Source organism: Morone saxatilis, unplaced genomic scaffold, assembly GCF_004916995.1.
Source record: "Morone saxatilis isolate NCDOM2014 unplaced genomic scaffold, NCSU_SB_2.0 Contig2, whole genome shotgun sequence".
Taxonomy (NCBI): Eukaryota; Metazoa; Chordata; class Actinopteri; family Moronidae; genus Morone; species Morone saxatilis.
The window spans coordinates 16,368,723-16,389,854 of record NW_023339762.1 but is presented as its reverse complement, the minus strand read 5'-3'; the positions used below and the strand labels follow the sequence as shown (position 1 = coordinate 16,389,854).

Here is a 21,132-nt window from a genome sequence, read left to right as displayed (position 1 = left end):
TAATAACAATAATAATTATTACTATATTAATTATTGTTAATAATAATAAATAATAATAATAATAATAATAATAATAATAATAATAATACAAAGGTATTTCCCAATTTTAGACAAGCATATATCTAATTTTCACCACACGATGGCAGTATAACTCCACACATTACACACACTGTTTGCAAGGCCATAATTTGGCCTTTTACATTTTCAGTTTCATTGCCCAGGTTTAAATGTTTTCCAAATATAGAGCTCTAATATGGATAAAGATGGTCACTAACCTTCTGATGCTCGCGATAGTGCCTGGTCACAGTGCCGTGGGCAGCCTCAGCCTCAATAGTCTTGCCGTCAGGGCACACGAGAACTGATGTCATCAAACCTAGGGAGCCAAAACCTAAAAACAGGAAACACAAAATGTATAAACCGTTCTTTAAAGCAACTCACATCTGCTCAAAACTGGCAAGCATCCCAAATGCAAGTATTTCGTAACAACATAATTTCCCAAAAAGCAGTAGTTGTGTTGATTTCTCACCTTGTGCGAGGATATCAGACTGAACATCTCCATCGTAATTCTTGCAAGCCCACACAAAGGCTCCGGAAGATTTCAGCACTTGGGCGACCATATCATCAATAAGCCTGTGCTCATACCAGATCTTCAGTTTGTCAAACTCTGGCTTGTAGTGCCTGTAGGAAGCACGGATATAAGTTAAAGCTTGTATATAATACGTTTTTACCTTCTTCTATAACATCTAAGTGAAAAAAGTGGTTCAATTTTTCTATAATATTGCACCAAATCCTAATTTCTGTAATAATTTTGTACATAAGCATGAATACAATTCTAGTAGTAAGTATTTTTACTGTGTTCTATTTTAACAATGAGCAAAAAAGTAGTTCAACAAAACATTTTTCAGCCAATTTTGTATAGAAGATTGAAACACCAATAAAAACACAAAGATAGAAGACACTTACTTTTGAAAGATATCCTCGAAGATGTCTTTAAATCTGCCATCATAGGCTTTAAGAATGGTGTTCTTTGTGCTCATGTACAGGGGCCACTTCTTGCCAATGGCATACTGGAAGCAGCTGTGTGCAAAGCCTGTGATAGACTGTTGGGGGGGGGGAATACAAACAGTTCACAACTACTGTAGCATTTTATCAGTAGTACAGAGGTTAACAACCTTCCCCTTGTCAAGTTGAAAGTCATCTATTATGACCTCTGATGTTGTTAAATCAAACAGACCTGTGCTGATGAAGGAAAACTAAACAGTAGCAAAGCAGGCTGACAAGAGGTTAGTCTACTCCAACGACTGCTGTGTCAATTTTACAGAAAGCCTTAGGCAGAATGTAAAAGCAATCTCAGGTTTTCTTTGAGCACAAAAGAGATTTAAAATTTAAAGTTGCAATTTCACAGTAATATGAGGAATAACTGCATAAACACTCTATATGCCTAAATGGGCACAGATTTGAGAATAAAATTGGAACTACTGGCAGAAGGAATTCATTTTTTATTCATTTTTCTTTATTCCTCTCGATGATAAATGAATATTTTTCAAGCAATAGATACAAAGAAAAGGTCCCACACACTTACACCTACATTTCGTTAGCATTCAGACATTCTCTGACAAGCATCTTACTTGTGTATATTTTATCCAGAGTGTGGCTTTAGAACACAATTATCCCACAATCCCATTAAAAGACCAAAAACAACAATTCATTGATCCCACTAACTAGTATTTCATCTGTGTAAAAAATAAACAACTATTAAATACACATCAGCACGTAGTATTTTGAGTTGATAGCACATATGTTGTCCTGCTGCCAAAAATATTCACTAGCACACAAAATATGCAGCGGAAAATACACCATTTACTCCCGCTTGAGTAACACTTGCTAAAAACTACAGCTGTTTTAGGGAGTATTTTTTCCTGACCCGTTTCTCAAGATTTACGTCTTCAGTAGGAACTAAATGCCCACAGACAGGTCAAGAAGTAAGGAAAGTATTGAGAGACTACTTTGTTTCGTTTTTTTATGAGATTTGTTATGAATACCAAACACATAATACTGTCAGCCTTATCCTTTAAATAAAAGTATCCACTCACCTCATCTGTGTTGTACATGCCCATTCCACAGCCACCGGCAGGAAAGTCATAGACCTCCCATTCCTTGCCTGCACTACCATCAGCAGGTGAGAAGATGATCTTGAATTTGCCGGGCTGGTCCACAACAAAGTCTGTAGCTCTGTACTGTGGAACAAACACAGCCAGTTTCATTAACTCTAAGAAATCTGATCATCAGTCTTGAAATTGACTGGTTTGTTGTTACCTGTTACATTGTCTTCAGCATGTTAGATCAGACTCACCTGATCGCCAAAGGCGTGTCTGCCGATGGTGATGGGCTGCGTCCAGCCTGGAACAAGCCTGGGAATGTTCTTGCAGATGATTGGCTCACGGAAGACGGTGCCGCCCAGGATGTTTCTGATGGTTCCATTGGGGCTCTTCCACATTTTCTTCAGGCTAAACTCTAAATATAAAGACACTGAAATTATTCTAGGAAACATGCTACAGAGCCCCACACAACACTATCATTAGTTAGAGTACTATCATAACTTTAGCCCAACCAACACAGAATTTTTGAGGTTGATACCAAAATGGATATTTGCGAGTTTTAAAATATCTGCAGGGTTCCCTTAAAATTTGTTTTCTAACAATTGCAGCCAACAAATGTACTGGACGGGACATGTTACAGTTAAAAATAACTTGAATTTGACTCGCAGCAAAACAGACATTTACCTAAAACATCTGTACATTAATAAATCATTTAATTGGACTTCTGTCATTTAACTGTAAATACCATACAATTAAAATGCAAACAGTTATACAGAAAGTGAAATGGGATTTGTTTTGTTCTCTTTGTTTCTTAACCAAGCTAGGTTTTTTATCATTGACATGTTCTAATTCTTTTAAAACCAGTAAACTGCAATCAGCCTTGCATCCCAAAGTTTGATGTCAGTTGCTGTCAGCCCTGTAGCAACCTACACACCCAGGCCTTTTTCCAAATCAGCCTTCTTCACACTTTAATTGTGTAAACTGCATTGTAAGTACCTTGTATTATCTCTCCTGTGAACATTGTCCTCCAATAAAACCTAAACTATTCCACATCAATCTATGGATTTAAGGACTTAAAATGATAATGCTCTAGTTGAGAGTCAGGATTTTGAAGCTTTTTAAAGTTCAACCAGTTGTGCTTTCATTATACACTATGAGACAAATAGATTGTGTTGCTCCCTACATTGTATTCAAAACAGTTTGCCTTGAGGTGAATAATAACAGTAACAAAACCACTAGCAACAAAGACTTATTCCACACCTTCCACTCTGGCTTCGTCGGGTGTGATGGTGGCACACTTAACCGCCACATGGTACTTCTTAGTAGCCAGGGCAGAGTCGATGGTGACCTGGTCGTCAGTCTGGTCACGGTACGGCAGACCCAGGTCATAATACTTCAGCTCCACATCAACATTGTTCAGGATGAGCTGAAGGAGCACAAAATGAAAAATACACAGACAGGCATTAGCATCAACAAACTACACTTGTTGCTGTCTAGAAAATTAGATTCAGTCTGGTTTCCGAAGACTAAATAAAACATCCTTAAATGCAATCCATTCTGGGAGCACAGGGATTGAGACATTAACCTGAAGTAGAGGCTATAAACATATCAAGAATATAAAAAATAACCTAAAAAATCAGCTAAACAAATCTTATTTATATGGTGTATAATACATTGCAAAGTGTGTTTAAGTGTGCATGATTACATCAGTGATGTGTTTATGTTTCCTTTTGAAAGAATCAAACTCATCAGTTGTCAGAAAACATTCATGGATTTAAAATCTCATGCTTCCCCATGTTTTCTTCCTGAGCCAACGCACCATCTGCTCTCTCTGAAGGCAATCAGCCAGTGACTGAATGAAACATCACAGAGGCCCCTCCCCCACACATCATACATATATAATCTTCCACGTAACCCTCCCCTCACATCCACGTGTCAGTCTGTGATTTAAAAATAGGCCAGTCAGACAGTGTGGGCAAGTCCTCCTCTGAGAGTCACTCCAGTGTTTCTGTGTTCACCCCTCCACCCCTGAGCGCCACTTTATCACCTTCTCTTTAATGAACTCCCAGATGATCCTGGTCATCTCATCTCCGTCCATCTCCACCACTGGCTGGGCCACTTTGATGCGTTTGTCGGCATCTGTCAATCACACACAGACCAGAGTTCAAGTAAAGGCAGCTTTTCATTCACAACAAAATGCTTATTTATTTATGGGTCAACTACTGCTGAATAAAACACAGGAAACTGTACTGATTGGAAAAAAAAAGATCCTGTTTTTAGGCTATCTGCAGAGGACAGGCAGCAGCATTATCCGTTTCCTATTTCCTTTACGTTTGCCAGATAATATATGTGCCTCAGGCTGCAACTCCCAATCATTCACATAGATTATTCTGCCTATTTTCTTATTTAATCAATGAATCGTTCAGGCTATGAAGTGTCATAAAGTAGTAAAAAAAGGTATTATCACAATTTTAAATATCTTTTCTTCTTGGATATTATCAAAAAGGATACCTTGTGGTGTTTTCTTGTAAGCTAACAAATGTAAACAGTAAACATTTAGTGTTCTTACCAAAATGCATTATTTGGGCTCAACAAACGGGATGAATGCATTTCCTTCCTCACAACAGATTTGCATAACCAAGTATTTTTAAACTAGTAGTGGTTATATTTATGTGTTTCTTGCTAGCAGTCTTGCTCCCTGCATTTTGTCAGGGTTTGTTTCTTGATGCATTACCGTCCTACACAGTCAATCAGTGGAATAATCTACATTTTGCATCGGGAAAGCACTGCGTTGCCGAGCGTGTGCATGTGATACAAACAAAACGGGACCCACTTACAACCTGCTGCTAGTTGCCAAAAACTCCACAGGGTGCCTTTAAGCTATAGTTGCAACTCTAATTATAACTCACATTTGATGAGAAAATACCAATTCCAGGTGTCCAGTTACATAAAGATTGGCACCCGTTTTATTCTTAACATGCAGTCTACGGTTTGCTCAAAATTCTGGGATTAGTTCCCGTTTCAGAGTTTTGATAACAGATTTAAACTTTAATAACTCAGAGTGGGGTTTATTTTCCCACCACCATGACTTTTGAGAAAGTGAGCTCTTCTTTGCTTTCCAGTTGGATCACCTTAGATTAGGATCTCTAATCATATCAGCTCTCATTCTGGACAGTGTGTGAGAGTCCTGCCAGCGGGACCATTGCAGTGAATAGAAAAGTACAGGGGGAGGTGCCGAGGATCAAGTGACTATTTCCCAGCCAAATTAATGCTCCCCCACTGCTCCCAAAGCCTTCCTAGGATAATGCAAGTAAACATACGGAGTCTGGTGAAACCGTTACACAACAAACTTTCCTACATACACACTATATATATATATATATATATATATTAGGTGAATTCAATAAAATATCAAACATCCACGTGGGACATTTGACCTCGTTGGGATTATGAAGCCTTGGTAACACCTGTTAAAACAGCCTGTGCTCTGTCCCCATGCTCTTAATATGACATGCGCCCTGCCGACTACCGAGACATGGTGACCATGACGCACTGAAAATAACCTCATAGCAAAGACAGTCGTGACCTTTATGTTGCTCAGTAGAATGAAACGGACCAAACTAAATGACAAAAGCAAAAGCATTATCCTAGTGCTACTGGTTCGGGTCAGTATTTTGGAGCAACCTGCTTCTCAACAAACACAGAATTTGTCACCAGCATTGGTGACTTTGAAAGACAACATCAGAGTGATATTGCCTGCTGGTAACCTCACCAGCTATTGTTTGAGCAGATCATATACTCCTTAACCTACTGAGCAGCAACCACTTGGGCATTGTTTAGGGAATGTATCATTTTAGCCTAGTAGATCATGTGTAAAAGGAAACAGAATCATATATCTTAAATTTATCCACCAAGATGATTGAAGTTACTTCACAAGAGGAAATGGACAGAACCACTGTGCCTGTTACCAGTGTCCCACATTTTATGTTTACAGCAACTTGTATAGAGATAATGTCATTGGAGCAATATATTTTATTGTTAGATGTAATTTAATGATTTCTTTGTGAAATTGGACGGTAAACTGAATATTTTGTTTATTTTATAAATTAGTTGGACTTTAGCTTATAGATATTTTCTCACCATTTTCTGACTATTTTAGAAATCAAATGATAAACTGATTAAGATATTGGCAGATTAATCAATAACGAAAATAATCATTAGCTGCTGTCCTATTAGTCATCAACATGTAATGAATATTGAAAACTGTCCCATCAAATAGACTAGAAAACATATTTTCCATCACTCATACGGTATATACTGTTCATGACAGAGGTTGGCAGTAGAAATATTAACCGTTAGGTGTTATTATCAGAAAAATTTAAGCACCTTAAGAGGTGAGCTGAATATTCGTTCATTTAAATGATCCATCGTCATTTTCGCTGCAATTGGAACAACAGTACTTGCCGTAGTGCATCATGGGTCAGTCATTACCAGCCACTGCTTGGCATAATTTCTCACTCGTCTAACCCAAATCTGCTCAAACAGGGCTCTACTATCGTTGTGCGGGGGGAGGGGAGCGCATGAGGGAGCTGAGTAGGTTATGTAACTTCTGAATGTATCAACAAAGTGGACGCTGAAGGGCGAGCTGAAACAAAGTCATGTGGCTCTGCCTGCCACATCATTGGCACATACGTTTAGGATAGGTCTGCAAGGTTTGTCCCTCCGCCGGTAGCTTGAGACGAAGCTAGTCAGCGGCAGAAAAGAAAACAAGACTAACAAAATAACCAAGCATTCAGTGGCAACTTAAAGTATTAGCATTTTTAAACACCCTATCCTGTCTGCAGCACTGGGTATTTACAACTAATTTGAGAAAAGAACTGTAAGCTTGGTCCCTGTGATCTTTACTATGTGCTCAACACTGAATTGTGCAATATACATTATGGGCAAGCAGTCAAAGAGTGTCTCAGACAATGTGTGCACAAGATGACCCCAGTAACCTTTGTCTATGTGTCCTCTCTGGTTAACTTTCAACACAAGGAGGCAAGCCTTAACGCCTTCGAGTTTTAATCCTATACCTAAAAAAGACATTCACTAGGTAAACAAATTCACTCACATCAAGCTGCAGGCAAGACTGCAGACATTTGTGAGAAGGTCAGTTAATGAACTGTTAAAACCATACTCGAAAAAAAAAAAGGAAGCTGTGGCAAATGCGAGGCTTCAAAGTTGACAAAATAAAGTTGGAGACAAATGGTGGGTGGGGGGATTACACCTTCCCTTTGTAGAAAAAAAACAGCATGCTGGCCAATTTTGTGACAGTGTGAAATTTAAAAGGGCCTGTAATTGCAGCTAAGAACTGCATGTTGTGACCTTACTATGACTGCAATTAAAAAAAATACAATAAAAAAAACTTTTAATCTGAAAGTCACAATCAGAGAGAGGTCAGAGAGAGAGTGCCACACTGCTTTGTATCCCTGATCACTCATGAATTAAACCACCAAATACAGAGACAATGCTGCCACAGGTTGGCTTACAAACTGGATTGAAGAGTAGTGGTAGTAAACTTTTAACAGTTTGAGTTGAGTTTTATCTACCCGAGACATTCCTGATGGTGGAAAACTGGGCAACTATCATTCACTACAGACAGCTGGGTACACTACAAAGCTCAAATGCCATGTTGACTCAATCACACACACACAAGTCACAGTCAAAGTGCCCTTCAACTGACCCACTCCTTTACAAACACTAACGGTGTTGCTAGTTTGGGCAGCATGGAGACGTGTATCTACAACACAGCAGAGCCCACAGATTCAAATTCCTGCTGTATGAAATTTGGGAACATTTCTGCAGAGGCCCCACGTGATAAATCCTGGCTGCCTGCTCCAAAATCAGACACCCCCCCCCCAAAAAAGAAAAAAAAATTCTAATAATTTTGGCTGCTCTCCTTGCACTGATCTAAACAAATACATATGCAAACTCTTAAAGTCAATACACAATAACGATATAAGCTGGGTTAGAGCCACAATGCTAGAATCAGAAGTGGTGAATCGTGCAGGTTTAAGCTGCAGAGTGAATGTAACCCAGATGGAAAACATTATGTAGGACGGAGCGAGCGGCAGCCATTGCTCTCTATAGCGGAGGCTCGTATGCGGTGGTTGACCTCGGGGGAAAAAAAAAAAGTTTTCCAAGTCAGTATCGCACTAATAACCCGATGGCTGAAGAGCAGCACATCAGTTCACAACTAGGACATTTTGATTCAACTTAATTCTGCATGTGATAGTCACAATTTTATCCCCAAGTCGTGAACAATGACATTTCCGCACAGACAGCCTTAAAAAAAAAACCAAAAAAAACGGAAGATTCATTTGATTCATCCGCTGCCAGTTTCTGCGGCGCAATTCGCCTCCTTGATTTATCTCTATTTTTTCGAGGTTAAGTGTCGACTAAACATGCTCAGTCGTATCTGCTTTAACAGTAGACACATTAAAATCCACATCCCATTCATTAATGCGACCAAATTTTCTCCATATCGCCATGAACTGTTCCTCCAAACTTTGGATGGGGAAGACAAAGAGCTCTCTCTCCCCCGGCTCTTCGTTTCGCTTTCTCTGCCCCTTTCATCTCTCTCTCTTTCTCGACGACTACAGCCACATTATTAGCGAAACAACCTGCACTTGACCTGCCATAAAGCAACCATTAAGTGAGTCCAGGGACGTTGAGAGCATCTCTGACTCAAATCATTAATACTATCAGCTGGCTAGCAGCGGACTCATCCTGGCTAGCATAGCTGCGCAGCACGGCGCCTCCGGCTTCTACAGGCTGTTGTTTTATTTATAACCGGAGCTACACAAAGCTAACAGTTAGTTCAAGCAGCAGTTTTAACCGTAACAACACAATGATGCTGAGGATGGCACCGGTTATCTCTCACTCTCACTCCACTCACAGTTTCTTTGCGGCTGGCAGTTTGCAGCCGGCGCAAGCACCGCGGGGTTTCTGGAGAAAGCAGCGGCCGACTTCGAAAGAGAGCTGAGGACTTTCAAATATCCAGCCATGTCTCGGCCCGAATCACTTTTGTTGTTGTTGTTGTTGTGCGGTTGACACTCGACGGAAACTCCGAGCGAAGAGGGGGCAAAGCGCTCCTTGGCTCTCTGCAATATAGCGAGCAGCGCAGCACCGCCTTTCTTCCCCTCCCCGGCGGGACACGCTGAGCGCTACGTCAGAGTCACACAGAGCCAGAGGAGGTACCGAAAACGAGAAACAAGATAGTGGTTAAAAACCTCCAGCCGTTTCTCCACCGGATAGACAACCAAACAGGGTCCTAAGTCCCCCTAAAGCCAGGGTGCGAAGTACTCTTCATCAGACATAAGTGTTTGGTGAAAGTTTGGTCTCTAAAATACTCCAAAAAGACATTTTATGCTGCAACAATCCCTAAAATGTCTACTTTCTTTCTCTCTAGACTATTGGGATGCATGTTGAGATGTCTTTAGGCTTTTTTTGCAATGAAATTGCAGGAGAAAAATAAATTATTCATTAAAAAAAGTGAAGGCAGCTTGTTCCAGTGAGACAAAGATTGGGTTATGTTTAAACTATTAATGACTCATCATTCATTCACTTTAAAAATGATACTTCTGTTCTTGCCATCACCGCTGAAGCATGACAGCCCAATATAATTAACTAAAGTTAATTAGTTTGCACACAGTTCGCACACTGCCTAACCCTAACCCTAGAACTGGGGAATGTTTGGGACCCTGGCATGTTCCCATTATGTGCTACAAAAGTCTGAGGAACATAGGAACCTAATGGGAACATATGGGTAACCCCATCCAGAGTGAGCATAACAAGGTCACTGACTGCTGTATAATTGTGGGTTATTGATTTCTTTAGAAAACTCTCACAACATGGCTGTTCGACACTTAATGCTTAATAAAGGAGCAGTGTGACTTAGTACACTTACATAAAGTTGCAGGACGCACAAGAAACAGTTTTAAACAGAATATCCTGACACATATTTTTAGATGGATCAAGCTCCCCCAACACACTGTATCCTGCACAACGCCACTCAAACCCTGATGATATAATCAGGGTCAGTTTTTCAGACTTTGGTTGACATTGACATACAGGCTGAGTGGTATTCCCTGAGCTTGATGTGTAAAATCAGTGACCTTTAAAAAGCTTGCCATTGCTTTTCCTATGTGACCTGTTGAATGTCTGTTGCACTCAATTGTAAGTTTGCAGGAATATTATCATTTTAAATATTCAAAAGTATACCCACAAAATGTATACTATGTGTTTGTCCGCGTGTGCTTTGTCCATACTCAAGGTCAATAGGAGGTTTTATAATGCAGAGATATACATTATTATGTAGGGTAAATGCAAACTTATGGTAACTATGGAAAGTATTCATAAAGATGTGAGTTACTAGAAAGTTGTCCTTTAGGGACAAAAACTACATGATTTATTATTTTAAGATTATTTACTGACTCTTGAGCCGTTGTCCCATTTTTCATAGTATGAATGCATCATACTTGTTAGAAAGCCATTATGTAATATTATATGAGAAACCACTGAAATGCACAAGTATATTATTATGATACGTCATTTAACCTATTTAATATATTAACATATTTAACATAATAATACAACAAATATAAATCACAACAGTAATTTTAATGACACATTTATATGTTTCAGAACAAGACTCCATGTGTAAAATGTGTACATCCTAGTGTATTGTGATGCAAAAACATGTTGTACAAAAGTTATTCACTAATTAACAGATCAAATGCAAATGTGGATAACAAATATAAACAGAACATGGTTTTATGCGGTGCTAGCTGTTTATCTTCTTTGTTCATCTACAGAGGGATAATGTGATAATGTAATACTTACAGATTAAGCTAAAAACAGATGTATATATGTCCTACTGTGCAGAAGAAGACCCACAAATATAAAGTGCATCCAGACCAGAAACAACTCATTTGACCTGAGCAAAAGTACAGCCTCGCAGGGTTTGTTTTATTAGTAAGCAAAACCCATACTTTTTATGGCGTATCAGGAGTTAACAAGTAAAGGTTAAAATTTGACAGATGTGGTGAAATTTATTGAGATCCCATATCATCTGCAGGACGGGTACAGGATAGTCACATTCCAAAATGTCTCAGCAGAGGGCCCTCTAATTTTAGCAAGGGAAGGTTACCATACTGGGAGAAAGACTGGGAAGCGTGTGCAGAGCAGTCACATGACGGCTTGTTGGTGAGCCAGCAAAAGAGACAGCCAGGTCACCTCTGTAGAAATACATCTGAGGATAGGGGCCCTGCGCTGACAAAAGTAAGATATCGTAAAAATGCAATAATCTATAAACATACAAGGTCTTGAGCTGTATGAAAAATAACATTCCTCAACTTGTCTTCATGAGAAGGTCAGTGAAGGTCAGCTGTTGCACAGTTTTGTCCTGCACATGTAATGAGAGACTGTAGTACAGACTGTGGTTGCTGTGGTCAGACAGTGGTAGTTACATAATCTTCTTGCTTTCTACAGCAACCTTTGACCTCATGGTATGTAAACAGTGACCACATGCTGCCCACTTTCACAGACACTCAGCAATCCTCCACAGTGTGAACAGTTACTCTCAGATGTCTCACTGTAAACTCCAAGGTCAAAACTCTAAACGTAGACCTCGCCCGGCCTCAGAACATAAGGCCACTTGATTGTGCTTTAAAGAAAGCGGGATGACATATTGATCTGACACATCAAAACTGAGAGACACTCTCATCAATAAAAAAAAAAACTAAATGTTTTATTTCAAGAGTCAGTCGCTCAGCTGCAGCTCTGGTTAGGCTTTGATTAAGATCTGAAGGCGTAATGCTATTATTACTGTCATCTTGGTGCTGCTGGTGGGTTTCTTCTTTTGTCTGCACGTACAACAGCAAAGAGCATTTTAATTTGCTCGTAGGAGTTTAGGACATAATTTGATGCTATATTAAGTACTTCCCCAGTGTTCTTAGACTTGACTGGTAACTGTGGATATAAAAAATTAAACATAAGTCTGGGGTCTGATATAATGTATGTACGCCATCTGCTGGACACCTTTAGAAGGCACTTAGACAGTGTTGGTGAGTCTACAGTGACCTCTGCTGGAGGATTTGTAGCAATGTATATATAGGCTCTAGATTGCAACATATATTAACTTTATTTGCATTGAAGCAGGGGGAAAACAGAGAACAAACACAGACTTTTACAAAAATACAACTAATAAAATACACATATTCTAATCTTAATATGTAAAACATATGCTTAAACCCACACTGACATTGTATAATACAATGTGTTGTGACGGAATAACATGTAATCAGGAGATCAGTCATCATCATCCAACCCAGTAATCAGTGGTTAAAACATCATCACCACTACTGACTTTAGGATTTTAATTTTAAGATTATTTTACTTCTTTATAGATATGTTCCCACACTATTAGTTAATATGGTGCAAAGATATGTCCCAGGCACCACCGCACCAAAACACATACATATACAGCAGCAACATTGTTTGATGCGTTTAGGATGTTAAAACTCACATTTTAGCCTTGCTTTTACTTAGAACTTAGATTTGTTTTATTATGTTCACTTCTGCTCAATCTTCGGAAATTAAAAATTAAAAATAAAATGAGATATTCCTTTATTGAGGAGAAATTCAACTTTGGCACAGCAGCACAGGGGGAATGTAGTGCAAACAGCAAATATAATAAAAAATACAATAATAAATAAATAATAATGAAAAAAAAGGAAAGAAATCTCGAATATATCAAATATATACAATAAAGTTGAATATCCAGGTGGATACCTGTACATGTGCAATGCAAAAGAAAGATGATTTAAGATGATCATGTTTGCAGTGCAATGGTAGTAATGATGGCTGTTACTGTTATATTTTCATTTCATTGTATTTCATTTTCATTTCTTCTTTTATTCTCTAACTGCTATTTTACTTACCACTTTGAGGCTATATGTTGTCAATAAAAAGTGCTATATACATATAGTTTATTATTTATTATTATTATTATTATTATTATTATTATTATTTAATATGAAAAAGTGGTGCGCCATGAAGCACAGAGTAAAACGATTGTTATCTAAATGTGTTTTGTAACTTGCTTGAGCTTTAATAAGAAGAACCAATAGGATTCTTCTGTTATGGTGACAGTAGGCGGTACTTCCGGGTGGAAGGTAGTGTGTTCTGTACTCTACCGACTTTGGGAGCTGTTATTGAGGGCGCTTTTTCTCGGTAGTTTGGTTTGCAGTCATTTTAATAGTTTTGCTCATGTGAGAGAGACACTGAGTTTAAATAGAAGTTCAGTGTCATCGGACTAACAGGGGAAGTTCTTTTCAGTAGAATAAGTAAGGGTTGGTAGGACGATGCAGACCTTCACAGCGATAAGATCATTTGTTTTCGAGTATCCCAAAACTATTGCTGTGGTCACAGTAACAGGTAATGTATGCACTGAACGAATGTTGTGTAAAGTGGGGCTGTTAAACAACCAACTCTTAAAGTCTGTGTGCTCACTGTACGCTAATGATTGACAGTAATGTATAACACTGTGCAGTCTGTGGTGTTTCGGTTAAAGGACACTGAGACAGTATCCTCGTTGTTGAGTGGGATTTCATATAATATATGTAAAATGCCAATTGAATGTCACTTCATATTGCCAAAAAAAAAAAACAGTTCAATTGTTTAAAATTCCAAAATGTTGGAAATTGTTTTACATGTTCCTTTTTTGCTTTGTGCTTCTGTAATAACTAGTTTAGATTACAGCTGCAATACTGTGAGTTTTCATTATAGTTATACAGATGCTTGTCTTGATGTTTGTCACTATGGTCACATGATGTAATCCTGACAGCTTTATGTTATTAGTCTGATAGATAGATGGATAGATGGATAGATAGATTTGACAATAATAAAGGTAATTACAGGACTGAAGTCACCCGGTCCTGACCTACAGTTAAATTGTGAAGCATAAAAACACAATAAAGCTAGGGATCATCAAGGGTTAAAACACATGCAGTATGCAAACATAAACAGACAAGACAAACTTATGGGAATACACACAAAAAGCAGTAGCAATATTTCAATATCATGAAATCAGTTGATTAATGGATTGTTTAATCTATGAAATGTCAAAAAGATGTCAATAATAATGTCAATAATAATTTCTTAAAATAGTTTCATAAGCGGTATTTACGGTGATAATGAAACATTTTAAAAAAGCAGCAAATTCTTATGTTTGAGAAACTGGAACCAGTTTGAGCTTCATCCATCATTTTCTCAGTCATTTTTGCCTGAAGAATAACTGAAACAATTCGGTTTGGTTTGAAATATTTGAAAATAGTCATGATGTATCATAAAAAGCTGTAGTCCTGTGAATGGTTTTCTCAGTTGTCTGTGAAAGGTGGACAGGTATTATGGTTATAGGAGATTTATTTACTGTATGGACTCTCTTACAGGAGTGGGACTTTTTAGCGTGAAGAAATGGATGGCAGGTGGAGTGTGTCACAGCAAGGCCCGGTTGGATGGAAAGACTGTCTTGATCACCGGAGGCAACACTGGGATTGGCAAAGAAACCGCTGTTGACCTGGCTAGAAGGGGTTAGCAACTTAACTGGGTTTTATATGTTGGCCTTTAACTATCTAATTTCATTTTGAAATGTGCAACATTTGCTGCTGTGTTACAGGTTCGAGGGTCATTCTGGCCTGTAGAGACATGGACAGAGCTAATAAAGCTGCAGAGGACGTGAGGAAGAGGAGTGGAAATGACAACGTTATTGTGAAAAAGTTGGACTTGGCATCTCTACAGTCAGTGCGACAACTTGCCAAAGACGTCCTAGGAAGTGAAGAGAGGCTGGATGTTCTCATCAATAATGCAGGTGGATGTATAAATGACACCTGATGGTGTGATATATCGTACACAGCTTTGAGACAGTGCACAGTGTTCACATAAACAGGAAGGAGGTGTTAAACAAACTAATATTCTGGCTTTTAGGTGTTATGAGCTGTCCAAAATGGCAGACTGAAGATGGCTTTGAAATGCAGTTTGGTGTGAACCACCTGGGCCACTTCCTTTTAACTAACTGCCTGTTGGATCTCCTGAAGAAGTCGTCTCCGAGCCGCATCGTCAATGTCTCCAGTTTAGCTCATGAAAGAGGTGCAGTTTTTCTCTTTTTATGTTTCACTTCAAGAGATTTTATTTTCTCTCTCTCTCTCTCTCAGGAATGTAGTCCTTTTCAGATTCATTAAATATTAATACACCACGTCTGTGAATAAGCATGTACTGCTTTCACTCAACAGGTAAAATCTATTTTGATGACATAAATCAGGAGAAAGATTACAACCCTTGGAAAAGCTATTCGCAAAGTAAACTAGCTAATGTCCTCTTTACAAGGGAGCTGGCTAACAGGCTACAAGGTATTGAAACTTTTTTTTTATCTCACAGACATGCAGTTTTTTTTTTTAAAGTGAATATATTAAAAAGTGAATACATTATGTCCTATGCCATGTCATTTTGCAGGTACCGGAGTAACGGCATACAGCCTCCATCCTGGAGTAATCCGGACTGAGCTCGGCCGACACTTCTGGCCCTCAATGTCCCTGTGGAAGAGAGTTGTGTATACACCTCTCATGTTCCTCATCAAGTCTCCAACTGAAGGGGCCCAGACCACCATCTACTGCGCTGTTGAGGAAAGCCTGCAGAATGAAAGCGGACTCTACTACAGGTCAGTCATAGATGGTAACTTCATTATTAGGGGTGAGACAGCTGGTCAAAACCAAAAAAATATATCCATATTGCTATATGTTCTGTTATAATCATGGCCGGTTTAATCTGCTTGGGACCCCTGGAGCAAAAATGTGGTGCTGGGCCCCTGTTAACCTCTGTTGCTCCCCCTCTCTGTGCACTATGTAGTGATAATAATTGTGTTTTTGCCACTTGGGGGCAGCAGAACAAGCTGTAAACACACTGACATATTATATCACCTTATAACATTGGTGACAATGGGGTAGCAAACAACTGTCTATTTATTCAGCACACACATAGTAACAGATTATTAATTCTGGTTTCACATTCGCTGCCCACCTGATGAATGTAAGTCCAATCTCCTTGTACCTCCTGAGGGAAATATCTGTCTCTAAATGCTCTACTATGTTCACCAGCTCCTCTTTAACTTTGTGGGCCTGCTGTTTGATGCTGGGCAGGTAGCATACAGTGTGTTTATGAGATAGTTCTTGGTGAAAACTAAAGTTAATAAGAGTAGAGCTGCAGGGCCAGAAAACCAAAACATTTCTTTAAAATAGATAAAAGGTTCTATGTAGCTGAGGGCGACTGAATAGTTGGGTTATAACTATTTTTGGTTTTGCAACTACAAGAAACCCATTTCACATTAAACATACTTCACAGCAGTCTTTTTATAATGATATTGTTTATACAAACTAGATTAGCACAGGGATCCTGTTCGAGACAGCATGTCAAGATCATGACTCAACTAAAGGCCATCAAGTCAGTGGATATTGTGTTTTAACAGAGCATATGTGTCCATATTCCCAAACAAATGAACAATTAATGATATTACTATAAAGTAATGACCACACAGTGAAACTGGGGTTTTTGGGGCCATCATTTTGGGGGATCATGGGGCAGTTGTTTTGCCGAGCTAGGAATCCCGCCTTGGCAGAAGTGATATTTACTTCCATTTCCACCGACATGATCTGAACTCTGAAATGTTCTGTTTTCTCGCAGTTCAGCCATTTGCTAGGGTTCATCTTGCTCTGTGTGAATTAAAAAAGGCTCAGACCCTCTAGGAATGTAAGAAACTGAAAACGGAGTGAATAAGTACAAAATCTTGACTGAGTCTAGTTTTGTGAACATTTTTTTTTTGCTGGCGATGGGGTATTTTACTCTTTTCCTAATAGACAGGAAACTGTTTCAATATGATGCTTATAACAGAATTAACTTAATTACCATCATTATGTTGGACAAAATACTGCAATTGTATTATATTGTAAGTAACCCTGTGATTCCAATCTGTATTCATATTATATTCTGAATGATGGACTTATTTTTGTGACTAAATCAGCACAGTAGGAAGGGATCGAGTAACATGTTTAACACTAAATTCTGCACTGATTACAGCGACTGCACCCCTAAAACAGCAGCCCCTGAGGGTCTGGATGATGAAGCTGCCAAGAAGCTGTGGGATCTAAGTGCCTCTATGGTTGGTCTGACATAATCACAGTGACATTGATGATGTTGATGATCGTCATCAGGACCAATGGACTGCCAAGTGGCCCGAGGAAAGACTGGTGCGTTTCTAATGAGCATCTGTGTGGTTACTATCAGCTGAGCTCCTACTTAATGTGACCAATGAGTAAACAAACAGAAAACCGAAATTCACAAGTGATAGACATTTATTTAGATTATACAACAAACTACTTGCAAAAATACTATGGATTAAATTATGTTTTTTCCTAAACAGAAGCAATGCTTCACAGGTAAGTTACATGGAAGCTGTATGATCTTTAGTTTTGATTGCCATTAGCGTGAAATGACATTTTAATTGACAAGTTTCACCAATGTCTGTGTTGACTAAGGGCTCAAATGTCATTCATTGTAACTTGAATTCATAATAAAAGAATTATGTGTGCTTTGAAAGTTTTTTGTAACACTGTTGATAGCAACATTTTCACTTTTTTTCCTCATGGGCAATAAAGTGCTGTTATACATAGCCCATGGTTTTACCTGTTTCTTAAGGCATGTTTTTCATTCATTCACACCACGTCTATTCATTTTCTTCCATGTGAGACCAACAATATTGAAATAAAACACATTTTGGTTACATCATCATGAATTTAAAATGTTCCTAATACATTAAATTTATCTGTCCACTCTTTTTTTTTTTAGGTTTCTTTATCTTGAAGGCACTTTGTACAAATTTGCTACAAACAGTCAAATTTCATTTTACTCAAAGCTACATCTGCATTACATTTTTCCTTTCCAAAGTCCATTAATGGTGCTAATTACATATGCACAAAGTGCACCCAAGTGGCCTGCTGGCTACAAATGGACCCTGTATGTTCCCTACACATTACATTATCATGTAAGCATGAAAGAGAGCTAGTTCAGAGGAAAAGTACCATGTCTTGGCATTTACATTCAAACCTGTAGTACATATACAGCAGATGTTGTGAAGAAAAGATAATCCTTAAGGTTGGGTGTAACACAAAGACTCTCTTTCTATATTGCTCAGTTTCAATATAAATTATACATTATTCAACATCTAGATTGCTGTGAATCTACACAGCTGAACCTATGGACATACTTCCTGACAATTTGTGGTGTTAACATTTCCACTTCCACAATATGTGCTGCATAAACACCGTCCCTAACTAATGAGTCAGCTCCTCAAAATCAGAAAGCTGTTTCATCTGCTCCACTTGCATAGAGTGCCTTCTCACAAGTTTCTTCTTGGACTTGAGACCACCTCTCTTTGGTGTGTTTGGTGCTACTGGAGCTATAGATCTAATACCTGTCGCCAGAGGTGAGGAGGGCTTGCTACAAGCCCCGATATCAGGAATCGGAGGATTCGGGTTGATGTTGAGTGGGGGCAGGTGGCCGGGCCTGGTGTGGGAGATGTGGTCCAGCAGCAGTGTGCCGGAACCTCTCCTCTCCAGGAGACCAGGTGCACGCCTGCGTGCTGTGCTGGGAGAAGATGGGCTGGCATTGCTGTCTAGAGATTCTCTGGAGCTGGTCAGCATCGCTAGTGGAGACGTGTTTAGTTTCCTTCGCTCTAAGGGGACCTTAGGAGAGTCTAACATGGCAGAGTCTGAATAGAGCTGTGAGTCTGAGTCATAGTGATCGTTCCCCAGACGTCTCCTATGCATTGTGTCTCTCAGACTGGCAAGTCCACTGCTGCAGCTGCTGCCCTCCTGCTCTGTGGGCACAGTACTGCGCCGTGCCAGTGGCTGGTGCTGGCCTAGAGATCTCTCATATGATGCTTTGGACGTTGGAGGAACTGATATTGAGGTTGTCATTTTACAGGGTTGTTCACCCACCGGTGGGAATAAGATGTCCTTCCCATCCACACTGTTCTGTCGAGATAAAGCTGACCTCTTACTCAGAGAGAGTCCGTTCACCCCTGCAACAACATCCTCATCAGAGCTGGCTTTCTTACTCTCCTCATGGGCGGCGGCTGCAGCCAGGACTGAGGGAGCTATCAACCCCCAAGGCTCTGACTGCAGCCTCTTCAGCTGAGGCAGACGTGCACGTTTGGGGTTTGCAGGCCGCCGTGTTGGAGATGTGGGCCCGTTGGAAAGCTTTGTAGCCGAACTAGAGGTTTTCAGCTTCGTCTGGAAACTGAAGACTGTGTTTTTTTGCTCTTGCTCAGGTGCCGGAGATGCAGTAACATCAATATCAGAGGGAGAGGTGCAGTATGCCGGGGAAGACCTCTCATCCAGCTCCGGTGATGGGGGGACATTTAGGTACTGTTTGGTAGTTTTAGTGCCAGATGGTGACTTGTCTGTGGTAATTATGATGACCTCCTTGCCCTTAGCTTTGCATGCATCCAAGAGCAGTTTTAGTGTCTCCTTGTCATCTGCATTGATGGCGTAGACCAGGGCAGAGGCCCCGCTCCTGTCCTCCAGACTGGGATCAGCTCCATTGCTTAGCAGGTGATCCACCACCTCGTGCCCAGCCCTGTGGATGCAGGCGTGCATTAGAGCCGTCCTACCCGCTTTGTCCTGTATGTTTGGGTCGGCCTGGTTGTCCAGCAAATATTTCACCAGCTTCGACTTGCTGACACTCTGCTGGTCAATGTGTGTGGACATGCAGGCCACCATGAGTGGCGTCTCTCCACGTTCATTGCTCTCGTTGATATATGCACCTCCATCCAGCAGGAGCCTGGTGAGTCTCAAGCGTCTGAGCCACACTGCCTTCAGGAGAGAGTTTCCATCGGTCCGCAGCTCCAGTATATCTGCCATCTCCCCGCCAATCACAGATCTTCTCAGTGTTGAACTTACAGCTCACAGCCCTTTGAACAAATCATTGAAGTAGTTCAGCTTACATTGCAAAATCTTTTTGACTCATATTGTTTGTTCCTTTTTTGTTTTGCTTAATCAACAACACCAGCAGGTGGCAGTCTGTTACAACTTAAAGGTAATAAATATAACCTATTAGACATTTATGATATAGGAAATATATTCTTTGTACAATAACTCAGATGAAGCTGATGTTTAAAAATTACAGATGCCCAAAGTGAAAGATGACCATGCCCATGCCCCAAAAAATCATGTCCATACAGGAGACAGCATGGTACCAGCACCTGTTAGATTCACAAACAAATACTGATACTGAATGATCATCAAGCGTTGATATTTGGATATTAAAAACAAAGTTTAGGCCTCTCTCGTGGCAGCAGCTGATTGTATCTTTATTCATCATATTTATGGAGGCGATGCTGAATTACGAACAAAAACATGCGCCAACCTATAAGTGCGCAAAAACACCAACCTCGTTCACCTGTTTCTATTGAACAAAAATATGTCCAAGAGACTGTACGTCAACGTTATTTTTTTGATATCTGAAATTAAAATAGTGACAATACGAACACCCAGACAGGCGACATTAAATAGCACACTGTGATGAGTCGCTGTACATGGTTCTCATTTTGTATAACTTGGCGAGACGCGCTCCATTACATATTATTGGGTTGGTCGTCTATTTCTCCGTTAAATCCCGCATTTGAAATGTAATTTATAACATAAATATTAACATACATTATATACAATCTATAACAGAATCCATACCTCTTATGTTATGTATAATGTAATCTATTTTTTACCAGCTTCCTCTGAGATGATGAAAGCAGCGACGCAAGATAACGACATAAAGTTGAATTAAATAACCTTCGTTTTCATTATTTTTGTAGTTTAATAATTTCGCCGAAGAACTTAGTGTCTGCTAATTCTCTTACCTGGTCAGAGGAAAGGTTTTCCATGCT

General features: G+C 39.6%; 3 protein-coding genes across 3 annotated transcripts in view; 1 reads left to right on the top strand and 2 right to left on the bottom strand.

Annotated features, from left to right (window-relative positions):
- The window catches only part of idh2 (isocitrate dehydrogenase (NADP(+)) 2), an 11,824-nt gene extending 2,580 nt beyond the window's left edge, over positions 1-9,244 (bottom strand). Inside the window, exons 1-8 of the mRNA XM_035665851.1 lie at positions 9,040-9,244; positions 4,147-4,238; positions 3,360-3,525; positions 2,354-2,514; positions 2,094-2,237; positions 964-1,100; positions 527-678; positions 276-388 (exon numbers count right to left, since the gene is read on the bottom strand). Of these exons, the coding sequence (XP_035521744.1) occupies positions 276-388; positions 527-678; positions 964-1,100; positions 2,094-2,237; positions 2,354-2,514; positions 3,360-3,525; positions 4,147-4,238; positions 9,040-9,148 (1,074 nt within the window). The 5' untranslated portion in view covers positions 9,149-9,244. The remainder of the gene's footprint in view (positions 1-275; positions 389-526; positions 679-963; positions 1,101-2,093; positions 2,238-2,353; positions 2,515-3,359; positions 3,526-4,146; positions 4,239-9,039) is intronic.
- Positions 9,245-13,310: 4,066 nt separating this feature from the next.
- On the top strand, positions 13,311-17,865 carry LOC118330905 (retinol dehydrogenase 13-like). The gene is made up of 7 exons (XM_035665635.1): positions 13,311-13,580; positions 14,594-14,734; positions 14,821-15,012; positions 15,129-15,290; positions 15,434-15,550; positions 15,654-15,858; positions 17,271-17,865. Exons 1-7 carry the CDS (start codon positions 13,508-13,510, stop codon positions 17,365-17,367), a joined length of 987 nt encoding a protein of 328 aa, XP_035521528.1. The 5' UTR covers positions 13,311-13,507; the 3' UTR covers positions 17,368-17,865.
- Positions 17,866-18,344: 479 nt separating this feature from the next.
- On the bottom strand, positions 18,345-20,113 carry ankrd34c (ankyrin repeat domain 34C). The gene has a single exon (XM_035665634.1). The coding sequence runs from the start codon at positions 20,111-20,113 to the stop codon at positions 18,524-18,526; it is 1,590 nt and encodes a 529-aa protein (XP_035521527.1). The 3' UTR covers positions 18,345-18,523.
- Positions 20,114-21,132: the final 1,019 nt, after the last annotated feature.